This window comes from Homalodisca vitripennis, chromosome 1 (assembly GCF_021130785.1).
Source record: "Homalodisca vitripennis isolate AUS2020 chromosome 1, UT_GWSS_2.1, whole genome shotgun sequence".
Taxonomy (NCBI): domain Eukaryota; kingdom Metazoa; phylum Arthropoda; class Insecta; order Hemiptera; family Cicadellidae; genus Homalodisca; species Homalodisca vitripennis.
This window is the reverse complement of record NC_060207.1, coordinates 117,795,207-117,812,986: the sequence shown is the minus strand read 5'-3', so window position 1 is coordinate 117,812,986 and position 17,780 is coordinate 117,795,207. Positions and strand designations below refer to the sequence as shown.

General features: G+C 31.6%; 1 protein-coding gene across 1 annotated transcript in view; it reads left to right on the top strand.

Moving 5' to 3' along the window:
* LOC124370219 (RNA-binding protein fusilli) overlaps window positions 1-17,780 on the top strand; it is a 181,204-nt gene that overhangs the window by 121,558 nt on the left and 41,866 nt on the right. The window contains exons 6-8 of the mRNA XM_046828513.1: window positions 2,595-2,649; window positions 12,820-12,930; window positions 16,990-17,165. Of these exons, the coding sequence (XP_046684469.1) occupies window positions 2,595-2,649; window positions 12,820-12,930; window positions 16,990-17,165 (342 nt within the window). The remainder of the gene's footprint in view (window positions 1-2,594; window positions 2,650-12,819; window positions 12,931-16,989; window positions 17,166-17,780) is intronic.

Sequence of the window (17,780 nt, the reverse complement as noted above, 5' to 3'; positions counted from 1 at the left end):
GATCAGACAAACTGTAAGATTGTTCTGAAAGGCTGGTAAGGATAAAATAGCAGATTTAATTAAACAGCGGACGCAAGTAGTTATTTAACATAATATTTTTGGCGTAAAGTTTTGAAAAGAAACTTTCTCTAACATTGAACTGGCACATTCCTCGGAAAAATATCGGAACGAGAGGAAATCCAGGCATGTGGCAAACCCAAGAACTATAGGACATCTATTCAAAGCTAACAAGAATCTCAAGGAATCAGCATCAACTATAAGTCGTCACATCTTCAAATTTTGCAACTGGTGTTAGCTGCAGAAATATAAGGTTTTGTGTCATCCAGAATTGGGATCCTTTCTCATTCCAAAATATTTTGTATGATTCATTTGAAAAACTTACTTATTTAGGACGGCACACAGAAAGTGAGGGCGTTGGACTTGTAAGGACAAAGGTCGCGCGGCCAATCGCTACTCGTCGACAGTGACTCAGCTGTTCTGAGTCGTGTTTACGAGCCGTATTTACCCTTTTTTTTCCAAATACTCTTTCACTATCGACCTTCTCAAGACTAGTCGAGTGGAAAGCTATAACCCGCAACCCTTCCTTATCGGGATGTTTGGATTTTGATCATCACGATTGATATCGTCCTTGTACTACACATCGGCACATCGAACAGTTTTCAATGTTTAGTAAACAATCGATAGTTATTGGATCAAACTACATTCCTGTGTTAACCTCTTATTTTTATACGATTTTTTCTGAGAATCCAGCACAGGAGCTCTATGATATCACACAATAAATAAAAAATCTTTGAATCTTGTAAGTCCATCGTTAAAATAGCTAATACCACAACCTGTAGTGAAGAAAGCGATTATCGATCTCTCAATATTATTATTTCATTTTTGTATCATCATCGATACAGGATTGTATAATTCTCAAAATAGTCAACCACATTCGGTAACACTCGTCACTGTGTTGGAGATCGATAGATAGTCCGAGTTAGGGATTGGGGTAGCTACACAGGTTTTGACTTCGGTGTATGATATTTAAAACCAGAGTAAATAGATAGTTACATTCTTAAGCCTTCTCCGAATATATCGTCCCCCCCCCAGTAAACTTACCACTAGATTCCCGGTGCGAAATGCCGCGCGGCGGACAATGGCGTGTTGCAGAGGATACCATTCTTTGCGGCCGGAAATCGAACGGATATTGCAGAAACAGAACCCGAACACGGGTCAGCACTGAAAAAGTGAGATCACAGGCATCATCCAGGCTAGGCTTTGTTACGACGCAACTCTGTTACGATTGACGTGAACGTGACCAAAACTGGTGTGCTAACAGATTATCGACGTGATTCATTTCGGTCAAGTCTCACACACAAAGATAACATTGTGGTGGGGCGCCGCGCGCTGGTATACACAGACATCTTATCTAGGGCTAACTGTAAGGGTGATCATTCCGTCCCTGTTAGAGCCCTGTTAGTAATGTATGTGTACAGCGAAACAAGATTTTAAGTTTCACAAGCGTAATGTTTGTCTTTAGGTTCTAATGTAAGTACATGAAAGGCAATAACTTTAGAATATACTTTTGAACTGTGTGTTTGCAGTTAAATTTTTAGCCATAATGTATGTATTTTTTGATATTCAAGTACTAAAGAAGTTAAAAATACTTGAAGAAAGTTTCAAAACATTGGAAACAATTGATGATGTCAATTGTCTGCACTTTTAGGTAGAGAATACATCAAATACGGTTTCAAGTAATAACATTTTCAGGAAATGTTCACAATGGTACACTCAGTTGTCATTGCATCTCTCGTTGATTGGTGCTGCTGCTGGTTAGTCACTAGTTGAAAATTATTTACTTCTCGAAATTGCTAACATATTCAAGTTTACATATTTTCATTTGATTACAATTAGGTTTACTCAAAAATAAATAATTTTTTTCAAATAAGACCAATTGTTAGTTTTACGGGGGCATATGTTAATCACAAAGTAAAAGTCCTTTTCAAAGTTAAAATATTTGAATGCACATATTTTTCAAATTCGTGTACTATTTGTTAACATTTCTTGAAAATGTCATTGAAATAATTGAAACTGTCTTTCAGCTAGCTATGTAAATTTGAGCACAACATTGAAGCTCTAGTTGGTTCTTCATGAATTCGTGAAGTTAAGTTTATGTGAATCAGAGTTTGAACACTGAGAACAACAGAAAACATTAAAACTTAATTCTTACCAAATTCTCAAAGAATTTTCAGGGCTTATGTTAATCGTTTTACTATAGTACAGTGTATCACAAACAAGTTTTTTAGCAAGTTATTATGTGAAACAAAATTTAATATATTTATATTGTAAATTTAAATGAACAAAATGTACGTTTTTAATAAGATGTCGTGTACTTTTGTTAAAGAAGAAGTAATAAAACAAAAATAATAAATAAAACTATTGTTGTATTTTAATAAGAGTTATCATGGACTAATTCTTCAAACATTTTATTTGATGATCAGCCTTTTTGTATTAAAAAAAATTACTTGGTAAAATGGTGTGATTGTTCCTTTTAACTCCATCATCATTAATAGTTCCTCACTTTGCTGACATATTTTATGGATTTGTTGTAGGCCACACTTTCAATAATCCGGAAACAATCGACGACAAGCTTGAACCTGGCATTTGGTGAGTACAATAGAGTTGAGAGAAATAGAGTAATAATTAATAGGAATGGGGTGGTTGTAATAACAACTTGCTCATGTTTTTTTATTCCGATACATTAGCTGAATGTATTATTGGTATTATTATATCTATAATATTATAACCAACTCATTTTTTAATACTTTAAGCATTACACATCTAAGTTTTGAAACCGTCAGTTCTAAGATATAACAATATTTAGCAATATTTAGTTTATAAGGACTGAGTTAATGTTTTAAGAACAACTTGTATTTCTGTAAGTTACAATGGGCCCTTAAGTCTTAGGTGGTCATTCATAAAACAATTTAAAGCTATAATAACCCTTAATTCATCTTGGTATTGTAGCAAGTCTTGTTAACAGATGAAGGTTATGCAGGAAACTAATTCTGCCTCATAAACAAATGATTTCTAAAAATGTTTTTCAGCTTCTATGTAGAACAAAAGCCTCTGACACCAGGACTGTAGCCAGGAAATTAATTTGGGGGAGGGAGGTCAAGACGAAATTGGGGGGGCCTCCCCGGAAACATACAAATTTTTGAGACTTACACAAATTTAAGAAGCAACATAGTGAATTTTGCCCAGTTTTTACATCTTTGAATTGTATTGACAATTAATATGTATAATTATAACTGTGGAGGCAATGCTTTAGTAGACTGTGTAGGAATAATAATTGAAATTGATTAGACTTATGTAGTAATGTAATTACAAAAAAGATGCTTTTATTCTCTGCAAATTGCTGGGTATAATCTACAAAATGTATAATATAACTAACTAGTCTTTAGTTAAGGGTGGATCTAGATGGTTGAGACCCAATTACATTGTCTCACAGTTGTCGTTTCATAGTCTGTGTTATTGGTGTTTTCAGTGAATACATCTCTAGGAACATAGTTAATAGAGTTCTCAATCCCTACCAATATAGTTCACCCATCTATGCCACAATGTGAGTTAGAAACATTGAACAAGGGTCAGTTTCATAATTTCTATTTTCCTTTTTTTCTTTATTTGAGTTTTAGGAAATATAAAATAAAGTTAATTCTTTAAACTGGATTAACTAAGTTTCACCTGAAACTGAATAACTGATTATGGGCTCATATTATTGTAACTTGTAGAGGAGAAATTGTGCAGAAGGAAGTAGCTGTAAAACACAGGACGTTTCAGACAATAGTGGGTTTAAAGCAAGAAAAAAATTAAATGGTTCCACTGCTGGGAAAAGACAAAGGAACTAACTGTGCATATATTAATTGGTGTAAACTACAGGAAGATTACAATGCACTTCACTGGGAGAAGACAAGGGAAAACTGAGCAGATGCTAGTGCGTATAAAATACTGAAAAGTTGCAATGCCTCCAGCACTGTGTGAGTAAAATGGATCAATTAGTGACAGCTGTTTGTCAGAACTATCAAATGTGTGGTGACGTGTGGCTCGCCTATCTCTACTTTGGCCCAAGACTTCCACATAGTTGTTCAGTGCATTATTGAAATGATTAAAATTACTTTATTTAAAATTTGTTGTTATATTTTTCTGCGTTGTTAAATTAAATACATTACTAATTATACTGTTTGGTGGAAAATTATTTTCTGCATTTTGTCATACACTGCTTATTATTTTTTAATGATTTCTTTAAACTGTTAAATATATGAATTTTTATTTTAAGTATCTTCCACATTTTGTACAATGGGAGCTGAAAGGCTGCATAATAGTTAATTTCATCTCCTTGATAATTTTTCAAATATGTCCATATATCCACAACGACTTAAGAAAATTAGGTTAAACTTCTATGTACGTTTTAATTTTCATTGTCAGTTTAAATACAGTACATAGTTGGCTACTAACTGTAAGTGGTCTGTGGGAGATATATTGAACATACAATAGGAATACATAACAGTACACCTGTGTACATGGCAGCATAGAACAGTATGCTGTCATTGGATTTTATGAGCTATTCACTGCCATTGTTTTGTCACGCTTCCACATCGCCAGAGTCGCTAAACTGACTCTATACCAATCAGATAGCTGACTTGCAACAATACAGTTCTCTCGTAGATGCCTGTCATAGAACAACTGAGTGTATCTTTTTTAAAAAGGGAGACTTTGGAATCCGTTTTATTACTTTGAATATTTTCACTTAATACGTTATTTTTACTCATAAGCATAAAAAATCAACAAATTAAAAATCTTGATTTTTAGATCACAAAACAAAACAAAACATCAAATGATTCAAGAAGTTCATACAATTTACTTTATATCTATATTTTTGTAAACTTGGTGAGTTTTTATACTCTGTAGAATCAAATCAATTCTCTTCAAAACTACAAAGTCCTAGTAGTTTTCCTTAGCAGCAACAATTAAAGTAAAACATAATTATAAATATAATTAAATATATACAAGTATATATGTATTGTTAAAATATGAGTTTGCAAATTTGAGTTTGTTCCTGTTTTGGTTGTTAACTGTGTACCCTTGGATTGTGAAATGGAGCCTCTGAGCAAGGGTACCAGTTGTGCAGCATGCAGTAGAAGGGTGACCACTATCTCAGCCCCTGATAGCTCTGTGACCTCTAGCCCTCAGTATCAATGTCAGCTCTGGTATAGTCTCAACCAGAACAAACTTGCAGTGACAACAATTCCATAGTCTCTAGCTTTGTTTTTCGTAGTAATAACTTTTGATGATTGGCTGAGTTTTAGTGAAGCCTATCACTCATGGGGTAGAAAAATGTTATTTCGGTCTGTCTGTCTGGGCGATATCTCTAAAACAAACTGATGATTAGATATGAAAATTTGCAAGAAGCTTCATTTATAAATTATCACCAATTAGTTCTATGATGGTGCATGTAACTCCATGGGATTTGGCTGAGCATTAACGAATATTTTCACATTGGTTTTTATGGGTAACCATGATGGCAACGAGAAAAAGCAGAATAGATTTGAAAAGAAACTGAAGCCAATCATTTGAGATTTCACCTTGTGACTTTTATGCATAAAGTAAAAAGAAAAAGAGTGGAAAGTAAATGTCAAATATGGTGGCAAAATTTTATTTCAGTGGAGTCTTGTATAATTGTAGTATCCTCCTTAGCTTAATGGAACTTTTATGATTTGAACAGTGCAATGAAACCTAATTTAATAAAATAATGGGGATTTACTATGTGGCAAGATGTCTAGAGAAAGATTACATTCATTGATTTTAAATTTTGTGTGAAACTTCATTTCTACATAAACAAGAATGTTTTCTATGACAACCATGGTTTTGCATTTCCAACCATAGAATTTGGCTGAGCATGATTGAAGGCTGTCTCAGTAGGCTGACAGTTTCTCTTATCCTACTGTAGGTGACTATTTAGTATTGTCTTTTTGAAGAAAAAGTTGCCGCGTAATTTGAACAAGCAATTATACCAATTTTGTAACATTTCTGGAAAAATACTTACCAAGTATCAATCATTACTAACAATATTTACAGTACTTTGGATTGAGAAGCTCTCTAAAGCACTAAGTGAGGAGATATGATATTGAAACATTTTAGAAGAGCTTCGTAAGCAGGTTTGGAACTTGACTACTAATTAATAATTTTACATGGTGGGATTGAATAAAACTTGTAGACAACAAAAAAGAAATATTAGAGAAAGGATGTAAATTTAAAGCATTACAAATTTTAGTGTTACAGTCTTGAAGACTTGAGTAGGGACAACAGTAAGTAAGATAAATGATTTGGTGCAGCATAAATGTATTGTTAACACATTGACTGCATATTTTACCGAATATAGAATGACTGAACCACACTGAACCTTTATTAAGTCTAGAAGTCTTAGAACTCCTTGTAGTGTGAGACTCTTGCAATACTAGTCTCTGGTATGTAAACATTCACTTCTATCAGCTGCTGTGGTGTATTTTGACACTTTAATTTTTTGACATGCCAAAAGACTAACTAATTCTTAATTAGCTACAGTACTATAAAAGACGTGAAGATGAAATAAATTTCTGGATATGTTTCACTCACAAGATTGCCATTGCACAGTAAAGGTAGGTGCCAGGGTCGTTATCTAACCTCACTCCCAGAGGGCTCAAGTGGCTATGTTATGGCTCTTATCTGGCTCACTTGCTTGGCTCTGCTCCCATTCCGTTATCACATGATCCATCTTGTGAATGTACTGGTCCATTATGTACAGTTGCTTTCTGTATTTATGATTACACCTATAATATATTGTGATTGTGTTTTGTTTCTTGTGAAAATTTAGTTTTAAATCATAGAGTGACTACTTAATAAAACTAATTTAGAGGTATTGTCAACTCCTTTAGAATTATTTATCTCATATAGGCAAAAACAAATAATTTATGATAGTTATTAAAGAGAGAATGTCATTAAAAAATCAATAAGTACTCAAAACCTGGAAGACAATAGTCTGTTATGATAAAGATTTATATCTTAATCTTTTTAATTCCAGGATCTCCAAAGTTCTCCACCTTTATTGATTGAGCAGGCAAATTCAACTGACCAACACTGCAGATTAGCCTAATTACTTGTATTTTAAAGTTAATCATGGTGTTTTTAAAACTTATTTCCTGTTGTTAGTTAATAATACAGAGTAGTATCGATTACTTAGCTGTTATACTTAGCAAAGGAATTTCCCCTCAAAATATTGGCTATACAATAGATTGTATATACTAAACAACTGTATATACTAAACAAAAACTGTTTCTTTAATTTTTTATTAACTTTACAATGAGTAAACACATAACACTTTACTGACATGACATACTTTTACAAACATTTTGTATAGGTATAAAATAAGTATGTAAGTATGAATTAAAAAGAAATATTGCTAAAAAAAATAAAACAACCATGATCTACATTTAAAATTCAAGTATGTTATTTAAATTGAATAATGTTGAAGTATGTTTTCTTCATAAAGTACTTCTTTCTTACTAAACCTTAGATAAAGGATAAATATAAAGGATATTCTCTGGAAATATGATTGTCAATGCCCATTAAATTGTATAATTGGAATTTTTGTCAGACTACATATGAAAAGTTCATATATTGGAATCATAATCATTTCTCTTTGTGGTAATTATTTTCAGCTTTATCTATATAACATAAGTGACCTGAGAGCTAAGTGAGTGACCTTCGAACAATAGTCTTATCTTGAGTTCTGGTAGCTCCACAGTTATCACTTAATTCTCTTTGAGTTGCCACTTTTGTGATCTTTGGTAGCCTCTGTGTGGTTATCTGGCTGTCGAAACAGTTTATTTTCAGTTTAAATTTGCACAACTCTGACGTTGTCAGTGAGTTGGGTCAAAACTGTAACTGCTTATGATTTACCTAGTATTCTTGTTGTAGCTTCTATCAAAAGAAAATAAAAATTGATTTAAGAGTTTTTACATACAGTTCCAATTTTTATTTTAACATTGTTTGTACCTTGATGGTGAATTAATTTTAGTTTGCATATTATTTAATACATTTTGTTATGTTTTTGCATCTGTGAGAATTTAGATATATTTTTTTTGAATATTCAATGCAACTGTATTTTGTATATATTGTAGTGTTGTTTGAAATAAAAGGAGTTGGTCCTTCCTGTGTTTCTTGATGATGTTTTTGATGGACACTTGGTTTTTTGTATACTTGTAATATTGTAATAATTTGTATCATTATAATACCTAATGTCACTATTAAACTAAGGTTGAGTTTTGTTTTGGTTTGTAACAGATCATTAATTATTTAAAAACACTAACTAAAATAATTGACAACATAGCATACTACCAGTCTTACAGAATATTTTCATCCTGTATCAACAGTGTTACCTCATTAATCATGTCTAAAACTCTTAGTTTTTCACCTATCTGTGTTTATTTACTTAAAACATTCACTTACTACCAGTCAAATAATTCTAATTATTAAATAATTTTAGCATAAAATACCAGTTATGCATATGTTACATTCAAACTCCGAATTCGGACAATGTCCGAAATTTTTACTCACTTCGCAATGTGGACAACGTGAATTACCCACGTCGTGGAGTGAGCATTTTATTCAGACATTGGCCGAAGCAAAATACCCAGAACGCGTTGTGGGTATACGAAAGTACTCAATTTCCTAAATAAACACGTTCACCAGAGATTGGGCAAAACGATAATACTCATAACTCAACATGGGTAATCTATTTTACCCACGTCGGGTTGTGGGTATTTATAATTTGCGCAAAGCAAAGAAAGAGAAAGTTGGAATTGATCTAAGATCACATTATTTTCACACGAGTTGTTATACATTATATTTAATTGAGTGAAACATCAACCCGCCTTTAAAGTTTTACCAAGTGCTTAAATTCCTCAGCATACAAGAAATATAGGGTGGCATGAGTTGTTTGACTACTGATAGTGCAGGAGCTGAGAGCCAATTTGTGTTTTATAAGCACACAACCTGGCTTTTCTGGAAATTCATAGAGGTTGAAATTAGAGAGTATCAAAAGATTAAAAAATATTATAATTTTTTCTCACATCATATATTTTGCTTGAAAAAATAAAAAACTAACTACCAGACATGTAAATAAATATTAAATCACTTTCAGTTAATTACATACAAACCTTTAAAGATTTTATTTAGTCTCTTTTCCTAGTTGTGTAACAGATGAATAAGTATTATCTATTTGGCTGATGGTTGGTTATAAGTGTATAAGGCTAGAAAAATATCTCAGAAAAAATTATTCTTTTGTAAAATTTGATGCAAGTTTTTAAACTGCCACTGCTGTAAAGTATTTTATGTGACATTTTTTATAATATTTACTATGTATAATGAAAACCCTATATATTATTAACAGTACTAGAAAAATTGCCAGAACGCAAGTGTTGTACCCAGTGAGAGCCCATTTCCTTATCTAGATGTCATCAGGGCTATCAGGCTATCTGTATATCCAGTTACTGTTAACCCTATCAGCCATATTAATCTATTGGATCCCTTATCAGTCTCCCTTATGCAACCATTGGTAAGTTTTATTTCTTGTTATTGAGCTGTAACCAGATTGAACTGCTTTTAACTTTGAAATTTAAATCAATTTATGGACTAGTGCTATTTTTTTTCTGTGTAAATAAAATTAATCAAAGTATTTAGTAGCAGCAAGAATTTCAGGATTTAAAAAGTAATTCTATCTAGAGAAATATGGATAATTAGGATTTTGTGTATATGAAAATGGTTAATGATTAGCTTAGAGTAGATATTGTAAGTGTGGGAAATAACTCAAGAAGTTAACTAAAAAAGTATCGGTATTTTACAAATACGAAGGTGGTAACTTTAATACAGGATTTGGAATATTATTTCATTTGTGATATTGTATATTACAGAGTATAGATGTGACACTCATATAACACATTGTAATTGGACATCAAATGGTTACAGGTATTTACCTTCATTAATATCACAAAACTAAGGGCTTCTATTTCAAACTTTCATCAAATCTCTTACACTAGTGGATGAATTTTGTTCCCATCTGAGGATGGTATTGGTTATAACATCTCGAAATTTAGTGTTTCTGGTTCTATTAATGAACAAAGACTAGTGTCAGTAATGACCTTTTTTCTGTTTAAAATCCCCAACCATAAAATACTACACCAAAGAAAATTGCCTTCCTTCTATAAAGTAATTTAGATCCCTTGATACCAGAATGGTGGTGGTCTTGTCATTGCGGCTGTTCTGGTAATCTTAAGTTTTTGTCCGATATGAACAGTGTGAAGCTTCAGCAAGCTCTTATTGTGGCAGAATTGTGTTGTAAAGTTTTGTGAGACATCTCTGTTTAATAGTACATATTTTATGGCATCAAGTTGCTTTTCGGTTTTTATAATATTAATATCATTTATGATTAAAATGCCAAAGTAAAACAGTTTAAAGCTTATAAATTGCAGCTTCAAAACTAGGTATCCCACAACATTCTGTATCTAAAACTTGAGAGTAAAAATAGTATAGGATTCAACATTGTTGGTAGATCTTGATCTCAAGTGAAACCAAAACTGTAAACTCCTACAAGACTATTTATATTTAGGCTCATCAAATTTATTCTTAGGGCACTATATTATGCATAATGTCCTTAAAAGAGCCACCAGCATCGATATAAATGTGAAGGAAATTGTGATGCAGGAGTTTTAGTGTTTGTGATAGAAGAAATCCTCTCAGTGCTTGGTAAGCTGGGATCGGTTGGTGAGCAGAGAACAGAACATTTGTGGATGTGTAGCTAGAGCACCACTTGTGCAAACATCTCCAAGCTGTACAGTCATACCTGTTGTGTGACTAGTCAGGTTCTGTGTTCAGTCTAATTTGAACTTTTTGGTAATCAAGAAAAATCTCATAAGAATTTATGTGTTTCATCTTGCATTAAGTATGTATCATTAGTTCAGTTGTGCTGTGTTTTGACATGTAACTAGCTTTTAACGAGGATATTTGTCTGTTATCATTATTTCTTAATGCCAGTATGATAAGATGATCGTATATTTCAATGCATCCAAATTAATTATTTAAACAACAATATTTATTAATAAGAATATTCATAATTTTAATATTTACTTATGATGTAAGGGATATTGAGGAAATGCTATATACTGTACCTGTCTGTGTTTATTTTTTGGAATATTTTGCTGAAACCTTTAGGTTTCCTACTGAGAGCAATTGTTTGAAAAATTTTACTAGTACAACATACTTAAAATAAGAAGTTACATAAACATTGCACAGTACATAATTGCCCCACAGTACATGTTTTTGGGTTAATCATACAGTATACAGCAATGGATAACACTTCACTATTACAAAATTGAAATGCATTAGGTTCATAAACTAATTAAGTTTAAACAAAATATTACAAATAGCCTAAGTTACATATTCCAGCTGCAAACAAGGTTCTCTACAGAATTGGCAGCACTCTGAAACAGGATGATTCTGGTGTACAGTGTTACCTTGATCTTCCCTATAAAATCGGATATTATTATAGTATATTGCTAAAATGTAAATACAAAAATGTATCGGAATTATTTAATTAGCGTCCTAAAAATTAAAATACAGTATAGAGGAAATACTGTAATTTAAATACTGGTAGATTAACAAATTTCTTTTGACTGTATAATACTTAAAATCAACTTTGATGTTTTTAAATATCACACTTGCTTTGGAAATCATATTACTGGCACTTATGGAGCCAAAAATTACAAATAATCAAAAGGACAGAAGTAATAAATATTGTTACTAATATAAAGTTCATAGTCCAACTTTCAATAATAAAATATTAACTGATATAAACAGAATAACTGTATGAAATCAATTATGAGATAATGTATCCTAATAAATCTATTACACCTACAATTCCATTTTGTGATAGACATAAAGCATTTTAGAAATACAAGTAATTAAAGGTAAGGAAGGGTAAACCACACGTTGGCACAAATACAGTTCTTATGTAAGTAAACACAACTCTGTACCTGATTTATTAAAATAAGCCTATGGATGACCAATTTAGCTTTTATTTGATGACTTATTTGTCCAAAACCAATGTCATTTGTCTAGTGTTGCCGTATGTTTGAGCAGTAATGAAGCTACAGTGTGTTTCAAAGCGTGTTTGAGTTAAATAATTTCAAACTAATCAAATTTATTTTGTTTATTGAAAAGAACAATTAGTTCGAACACTTAAGCTATTTCCATATTAAATAATTTCTATTGGTCTCCTCTGAGCAGTTAGACTGCATAACTAACTGCATAACTCCTCTGTTTAGCATAACTAAGGTAGAGGAGAGTTTATATAAACTTAATCAATGAGTAGTATAAAAACTGGTATTGATGTAAATGCAACCAGTTGGCAACTAGTTCTGTTCGTCCACCAGCACCTTGTGCAGTGTTTCCTTGCTGACTGTGGTTATGTCTTATACACACAATATTCCCACAAGATCTCGTTAGTTGTAGTTGTAGTGAATTATGCGGAAAGCTCACTTGATGTATAGAGCATTCAGACAGTCAAAGTTGAGGTCGCGTTATTCATATATTTTGTAAGTTTTCATCTCTGTCATTGCACGATTATTTAGTTTCTATGACAACAAGACGATGCTAAAGTTAGACGACAATTAGAGTTCTTTACTATATTACTTTTGTTTGATTTTGGATTGTATTCATTTATCACGTGTTTCGTTTTTGTTTCAGTTCCAAGAATGAGGAAGTAGACAACAACTGTGTTGTGAGAGCGAGAGGGTTGCCTTGGCAAGCTTCTGATCAGGATATTGCCAAATTCTTTCGGGGGTTGAATGTGGCCAAGTAAGTTACCACCATTCCTTGTAACTTTATGTACATTGGAATGTCATTATTATTTTGTTTTCCATTGTTGCTATTGAGTTTAATGTATTTTAATTTATATTTTAAATAATAGATATACTGTTTATTTTTATTTATAAGTTTAATAAATGTCACTAAGTTTCATGTTAAAAGTTGTTTAATTTTTATTATTGTGGAAAGAAAGAACAGTTGTTATAATCCATCTACGAGTATTATTCATAATAACATACATTTTCTTGATATAGATAACATGTGAGTTGTGTTGTCAAAGTAGTATTACATGAAAATATTATTTTCAGAAATATTGACTGTTTATTTATTGATATACTTAATTATTAAAGTAACACTGTATAATTTTGGAGATACCAGGATTATTTTGTATTAAAAAAACATTTTGTTTTAATGTTAAGATATACCTGTTTTGGATAAAAATGTTTTATAATTATAGCAAACTATGTTTATATCAAATATTATTTCAATACATTGTTCTCACCTAATAATAATGTTCTCAATAATATTGGAAATATTTTTGAAAGTTCAGTTGGTCGTTTACAGAATTTGAATGATATTTGGCAGAGTTGTCAACAGGCTTGTCTCTCTCTGAACGATTACCATGTAATTGGGCTAAGGGAACCACTCACCAGCATACTCAAGTGTCATCTACATAATGGGTTCTGTTTTCCTCAGTCCTGTCAGTTTGTTTTGTGTTTTAAACAGTTACAAACTCTGTTCCACTTCCCAGCCATCTTCTATTCTGACCCCATGTCTGCATCAGTGTAAGTCTGCTAGTTCTTAACTCCTAACGCCTAACATCTGATTTTCTACCTGAAATACGCCAGATAGTTTTCCTGCCTCAGTGTGTCTGCTAGTTTCCGATTCATAATAGCTTGATTTTCTATCTGAGTTAGATAGTTTTCCTGCCTCAGTGTAAGTCTGCTGGCTTTCCTAATTCTGTAACAGTTGATTTTCTATCTGAGGAGTAATTGTTTTCCTGCCTCAGTGTGTCTGCTAGTTTCGTAATTCATAATAGCTTGATTTTCTATCTGAGTTAGAAGGAGTAATTGTTTTCCTGCCTCAGTGTGTCTGCTAGTTTCGTAATTCATAATAGCTTGATTTTCTATCTGAGTTAGATAGTTTTCCTGCCTCAGTCTGCTGGCTATCCTAATTCTGTAACAGCTGATTTTCTATCTGAGTTAGATAGTTTTCCTAGTTTCGTGAATCGGGTATTGTAGTAAAGAAGTCTTTCTGGTAAAATGGGAATACCCATGATTCCAGCTGCAATATCTGTGAAAGTTCAATCATCTTACAAAACTCACACATCGCAAGATGAAAGTACACTGGAGTGGTAAAACTTTTAAAGATTAAAAAATTTGCCTGCACACTACATCCATTAAAACTGTAAGTGGTTTGAAAGAAGTTGGAATATATAATGGAGTGGGAATTTTATAAGATTTAAACTGAGGTAGAAAACCAGCAAGTTTAAATTACAGGGGATAATTGTCATATTTATACTGAAGGGGGAAAATTGCCAGACTTAAATAAAATGTTAAGACTCAGTTACAATCCTTTACTCCTGATTCTCCAACATTTTTGTATGTTCAAAATACCAACTACTTCATATAATAAACTCCAAAATGGGTTTTTTTTAGAATTGTATCATAAAGTAAATGGTTTATAATTCAGAGTGATGTACAGTATTACATATAAAAATATTATTAAATCGTCAACATACTTGGAGTCCCTTCAATCAGCAACCTGTAATTTTCCAGCCATTTTGTAACCTTTAATTTTTTTAAATGTGTCAAATCACAATTCTGTAATGTTATATCATAAAGTTTTGTCATATAAAGTTTTAACTATTTTTGTATAAACTTTTTTTAAATAAATAAATTTCATGACAATCATAGTTTTGCAGAGAAAATATATGCAATAATTACTGAGTTTTCCAGTGTTGAGATCATAAATAAGGATAAATATAGAGCTAAATATTGTGATACCAACTTGCTTTTTTGATAAAAGAAAATACTTTTGCAACAGATTGTATATTTATGTTTTTGTGAAAATAATAATTTTTATGGTTTGGAACAACAGTTTGAAAGAAATCTTAAAGCAGATAAGATTTTACTATGTTACAACAGCATAGTTTAAAAGTACTATTGAGATAGTAGTGTGGAAATCATAGCACTTTACCTCTCACGTCTTGGACTAGCTATAAATAATAGTAATAAAGACATACTTTCCCAGTTTCATGGCCGACACCTGTCTGTAACTTGGAGCAAGTAAACGGTTTTATCCAAATGTGAAATAAGGAGAGGGTGCTAACGGTGCAGTCCTACAGTTTCTGTAGTTGTTGCTTAAGCTTTTAGAGATAAATCTCACATTCATAGTCTGCACAGCTGTTCATCAAGGGTGTATCTTAGCAAAATAACCAAATGGTGCAGTTTTGATAGTTTCTGTGTGAGTGAAACAGTGTAACATTCTCAGATGGGGATTGGCCAATAAGTGGCAGAGCTAATTAATAACACCAATAATCTGTCAGTGGAAGAAATGTAAACATCTTGTGGGTTATCAGTGAGGCTGACTGATAACAGTTCTCATCTCTGCTGTCAATTGTACGGGACTTGTGTAAACTAGTCGAATAATTTTCCTTCTAACCTTTTTTTAGTCACTTTTAAGCAAAGATCTAAATGAAGTAAGGAAAAAAAATAAAATACTGATACATTTTAATTTAATTCTTAGAATATTATCCATTGTCTGTTGACGAGTTGTAAAGCCTTAGTATTAATCAGAGCTGTTTTTCCATATTTTTACAGCCTATTTGTTGATTTTTTAACCTATTTTAAATAAAATTCTGAAATACTATCAAACTGATTCACAAAATCAATTGATTAAAAAGAATTCTATAATATGAGTTATAACACAACTTTTCTTACTTTATTATTGTTATAAAGAACATAAAATATATAATATTACAGGTAAACAGAGATTTCAGTTATTAGTTCTTTGTAAAACATGCATTTTGTTAACAAACAGAGTTAGAATGAAGTTTTTAGTTTACAAATACCAAAATCATAAAATATTTTATAGCTTATCAACATCAGTAATTACTGAAACAAAATTTACTGTGTAAATAAATTGGTTTTGTCGGTTATTTAAACGAGTATGTAAAATGTGACAAAGATGAAATACACAATCACACATAGTCAAATAAGTTAGCTTATTATTAATTATAACAAATGGGGATTAATTGACTTGTTACAATAAAGATTATAAAAAATAATTGAAGTGAATTGTGTTTTTCTTATCATTGTATCATAAAAAAGTTTTGTAGTGGTTTTCTTGTCGTTAAAGTTAATTGTCAGAAGCTTTGTCATTGCAGATTTGCACAGTACAATAGTTTGATTGGAAGTGCTTTTTATCGCTCTTAACATTATTTTGTAATTAATGGATTAGAAAATATCTCTTATTCTAACTTGCATTTCACTAACAGTAGTATGATGAGTTTAAAGTTTATTTTTAAATTCCAACATATACAGTTGTTAAGTTTGAAGACCATGGAACCTGAAACAAAGCTTGAGAAACTATTGCCCTCTTATGAGGATGATATTTACTTCAAATTTATTTTAAAGTGATCTTTTTTGAGAAAATAAAACTACGGTTTAATCGTTTAGTTCAAGCAATATCAAATAGATGTAAATAATGTTTATTATAGCTATTTAAAAAATAAGGTCTACTAACACATTTAATAACTTAATAAGAAAAGGTCCAAAATATAAAAAGATTAAAAAATGTTATATTGAACCTAAACACAACAAAATCCAGGATTTTTAATTAGTAATTTTTATGTTAAGTAATGTGATGCCTAATTTTAGAACTTTCATTATCCATAAAATCGAGGTAATGCCCTGAGTTTATATTTTATTGTGAAATAAGTAGCTTCAGACATTGCAATGATGACATAGTCAAAACTGACACATACACATTTTTATAAGGAAATACAACATGTGGTCTTCTAGATATAGATGACTGTATATTTTGCAGGGGAGGTGTAGCGCTGTGTCTGAGTCTACAAGGGAGGCGGAACGGAGAGGCATTGATACGGTTTGTAAACCAGGAGCACCGGGACCTCGCACTCAAGCGACACAAACACCACATCAACAACCGGTATATCGAGGTCTACAAAGCAACGGGTGAAGACTTCATCAACGTGGCGGGTGGTGAGAATCTCATACATTTTATAAGTAATTTGAATAACATATTATAATAAAACTATTAACACTTTTTGTACATCATATTTGGTGCAAGCATATAATGTAAGCGCAATGAGTGATCTTGGAATATGGCCATCAAAGGAAGTAGAATTAGGTATTTTATTCTGAGAATGAGTGGTTCGACCATGTATGTTTGTATTTCCCTTCTATGGATACAAGAAGGTAACATGGTTTTTTGGCATTTGCCATTATATAGTGATGCAAAAAAATCAGTAAACACTTGTTTCAGATCTGCAAATTAATCTGAACTGGTGAATAACTAATCTAACAAAACATTATTTTTGTATACAATTTGAATTGTATCCACTGTAAACTGACGCTATTCATTTATCTAAGAAATTTTGTAATAAAGAGTTTCTGATTTGTAACACATATATCTAATATCTAGGTTAAAATAAACAAACATGATTTATATTAGGTTTATTTATACTAGATTATACAAGAACCGTTCAAAAATTAACCTCTGTTTCTTCACTTTTTTGGAATTGAAGGAGGTAATATGACCATTGTTGAGTTAGCCTTGGTATAGTGATAATTATCTAAGTGCTAATTAATGTGCTC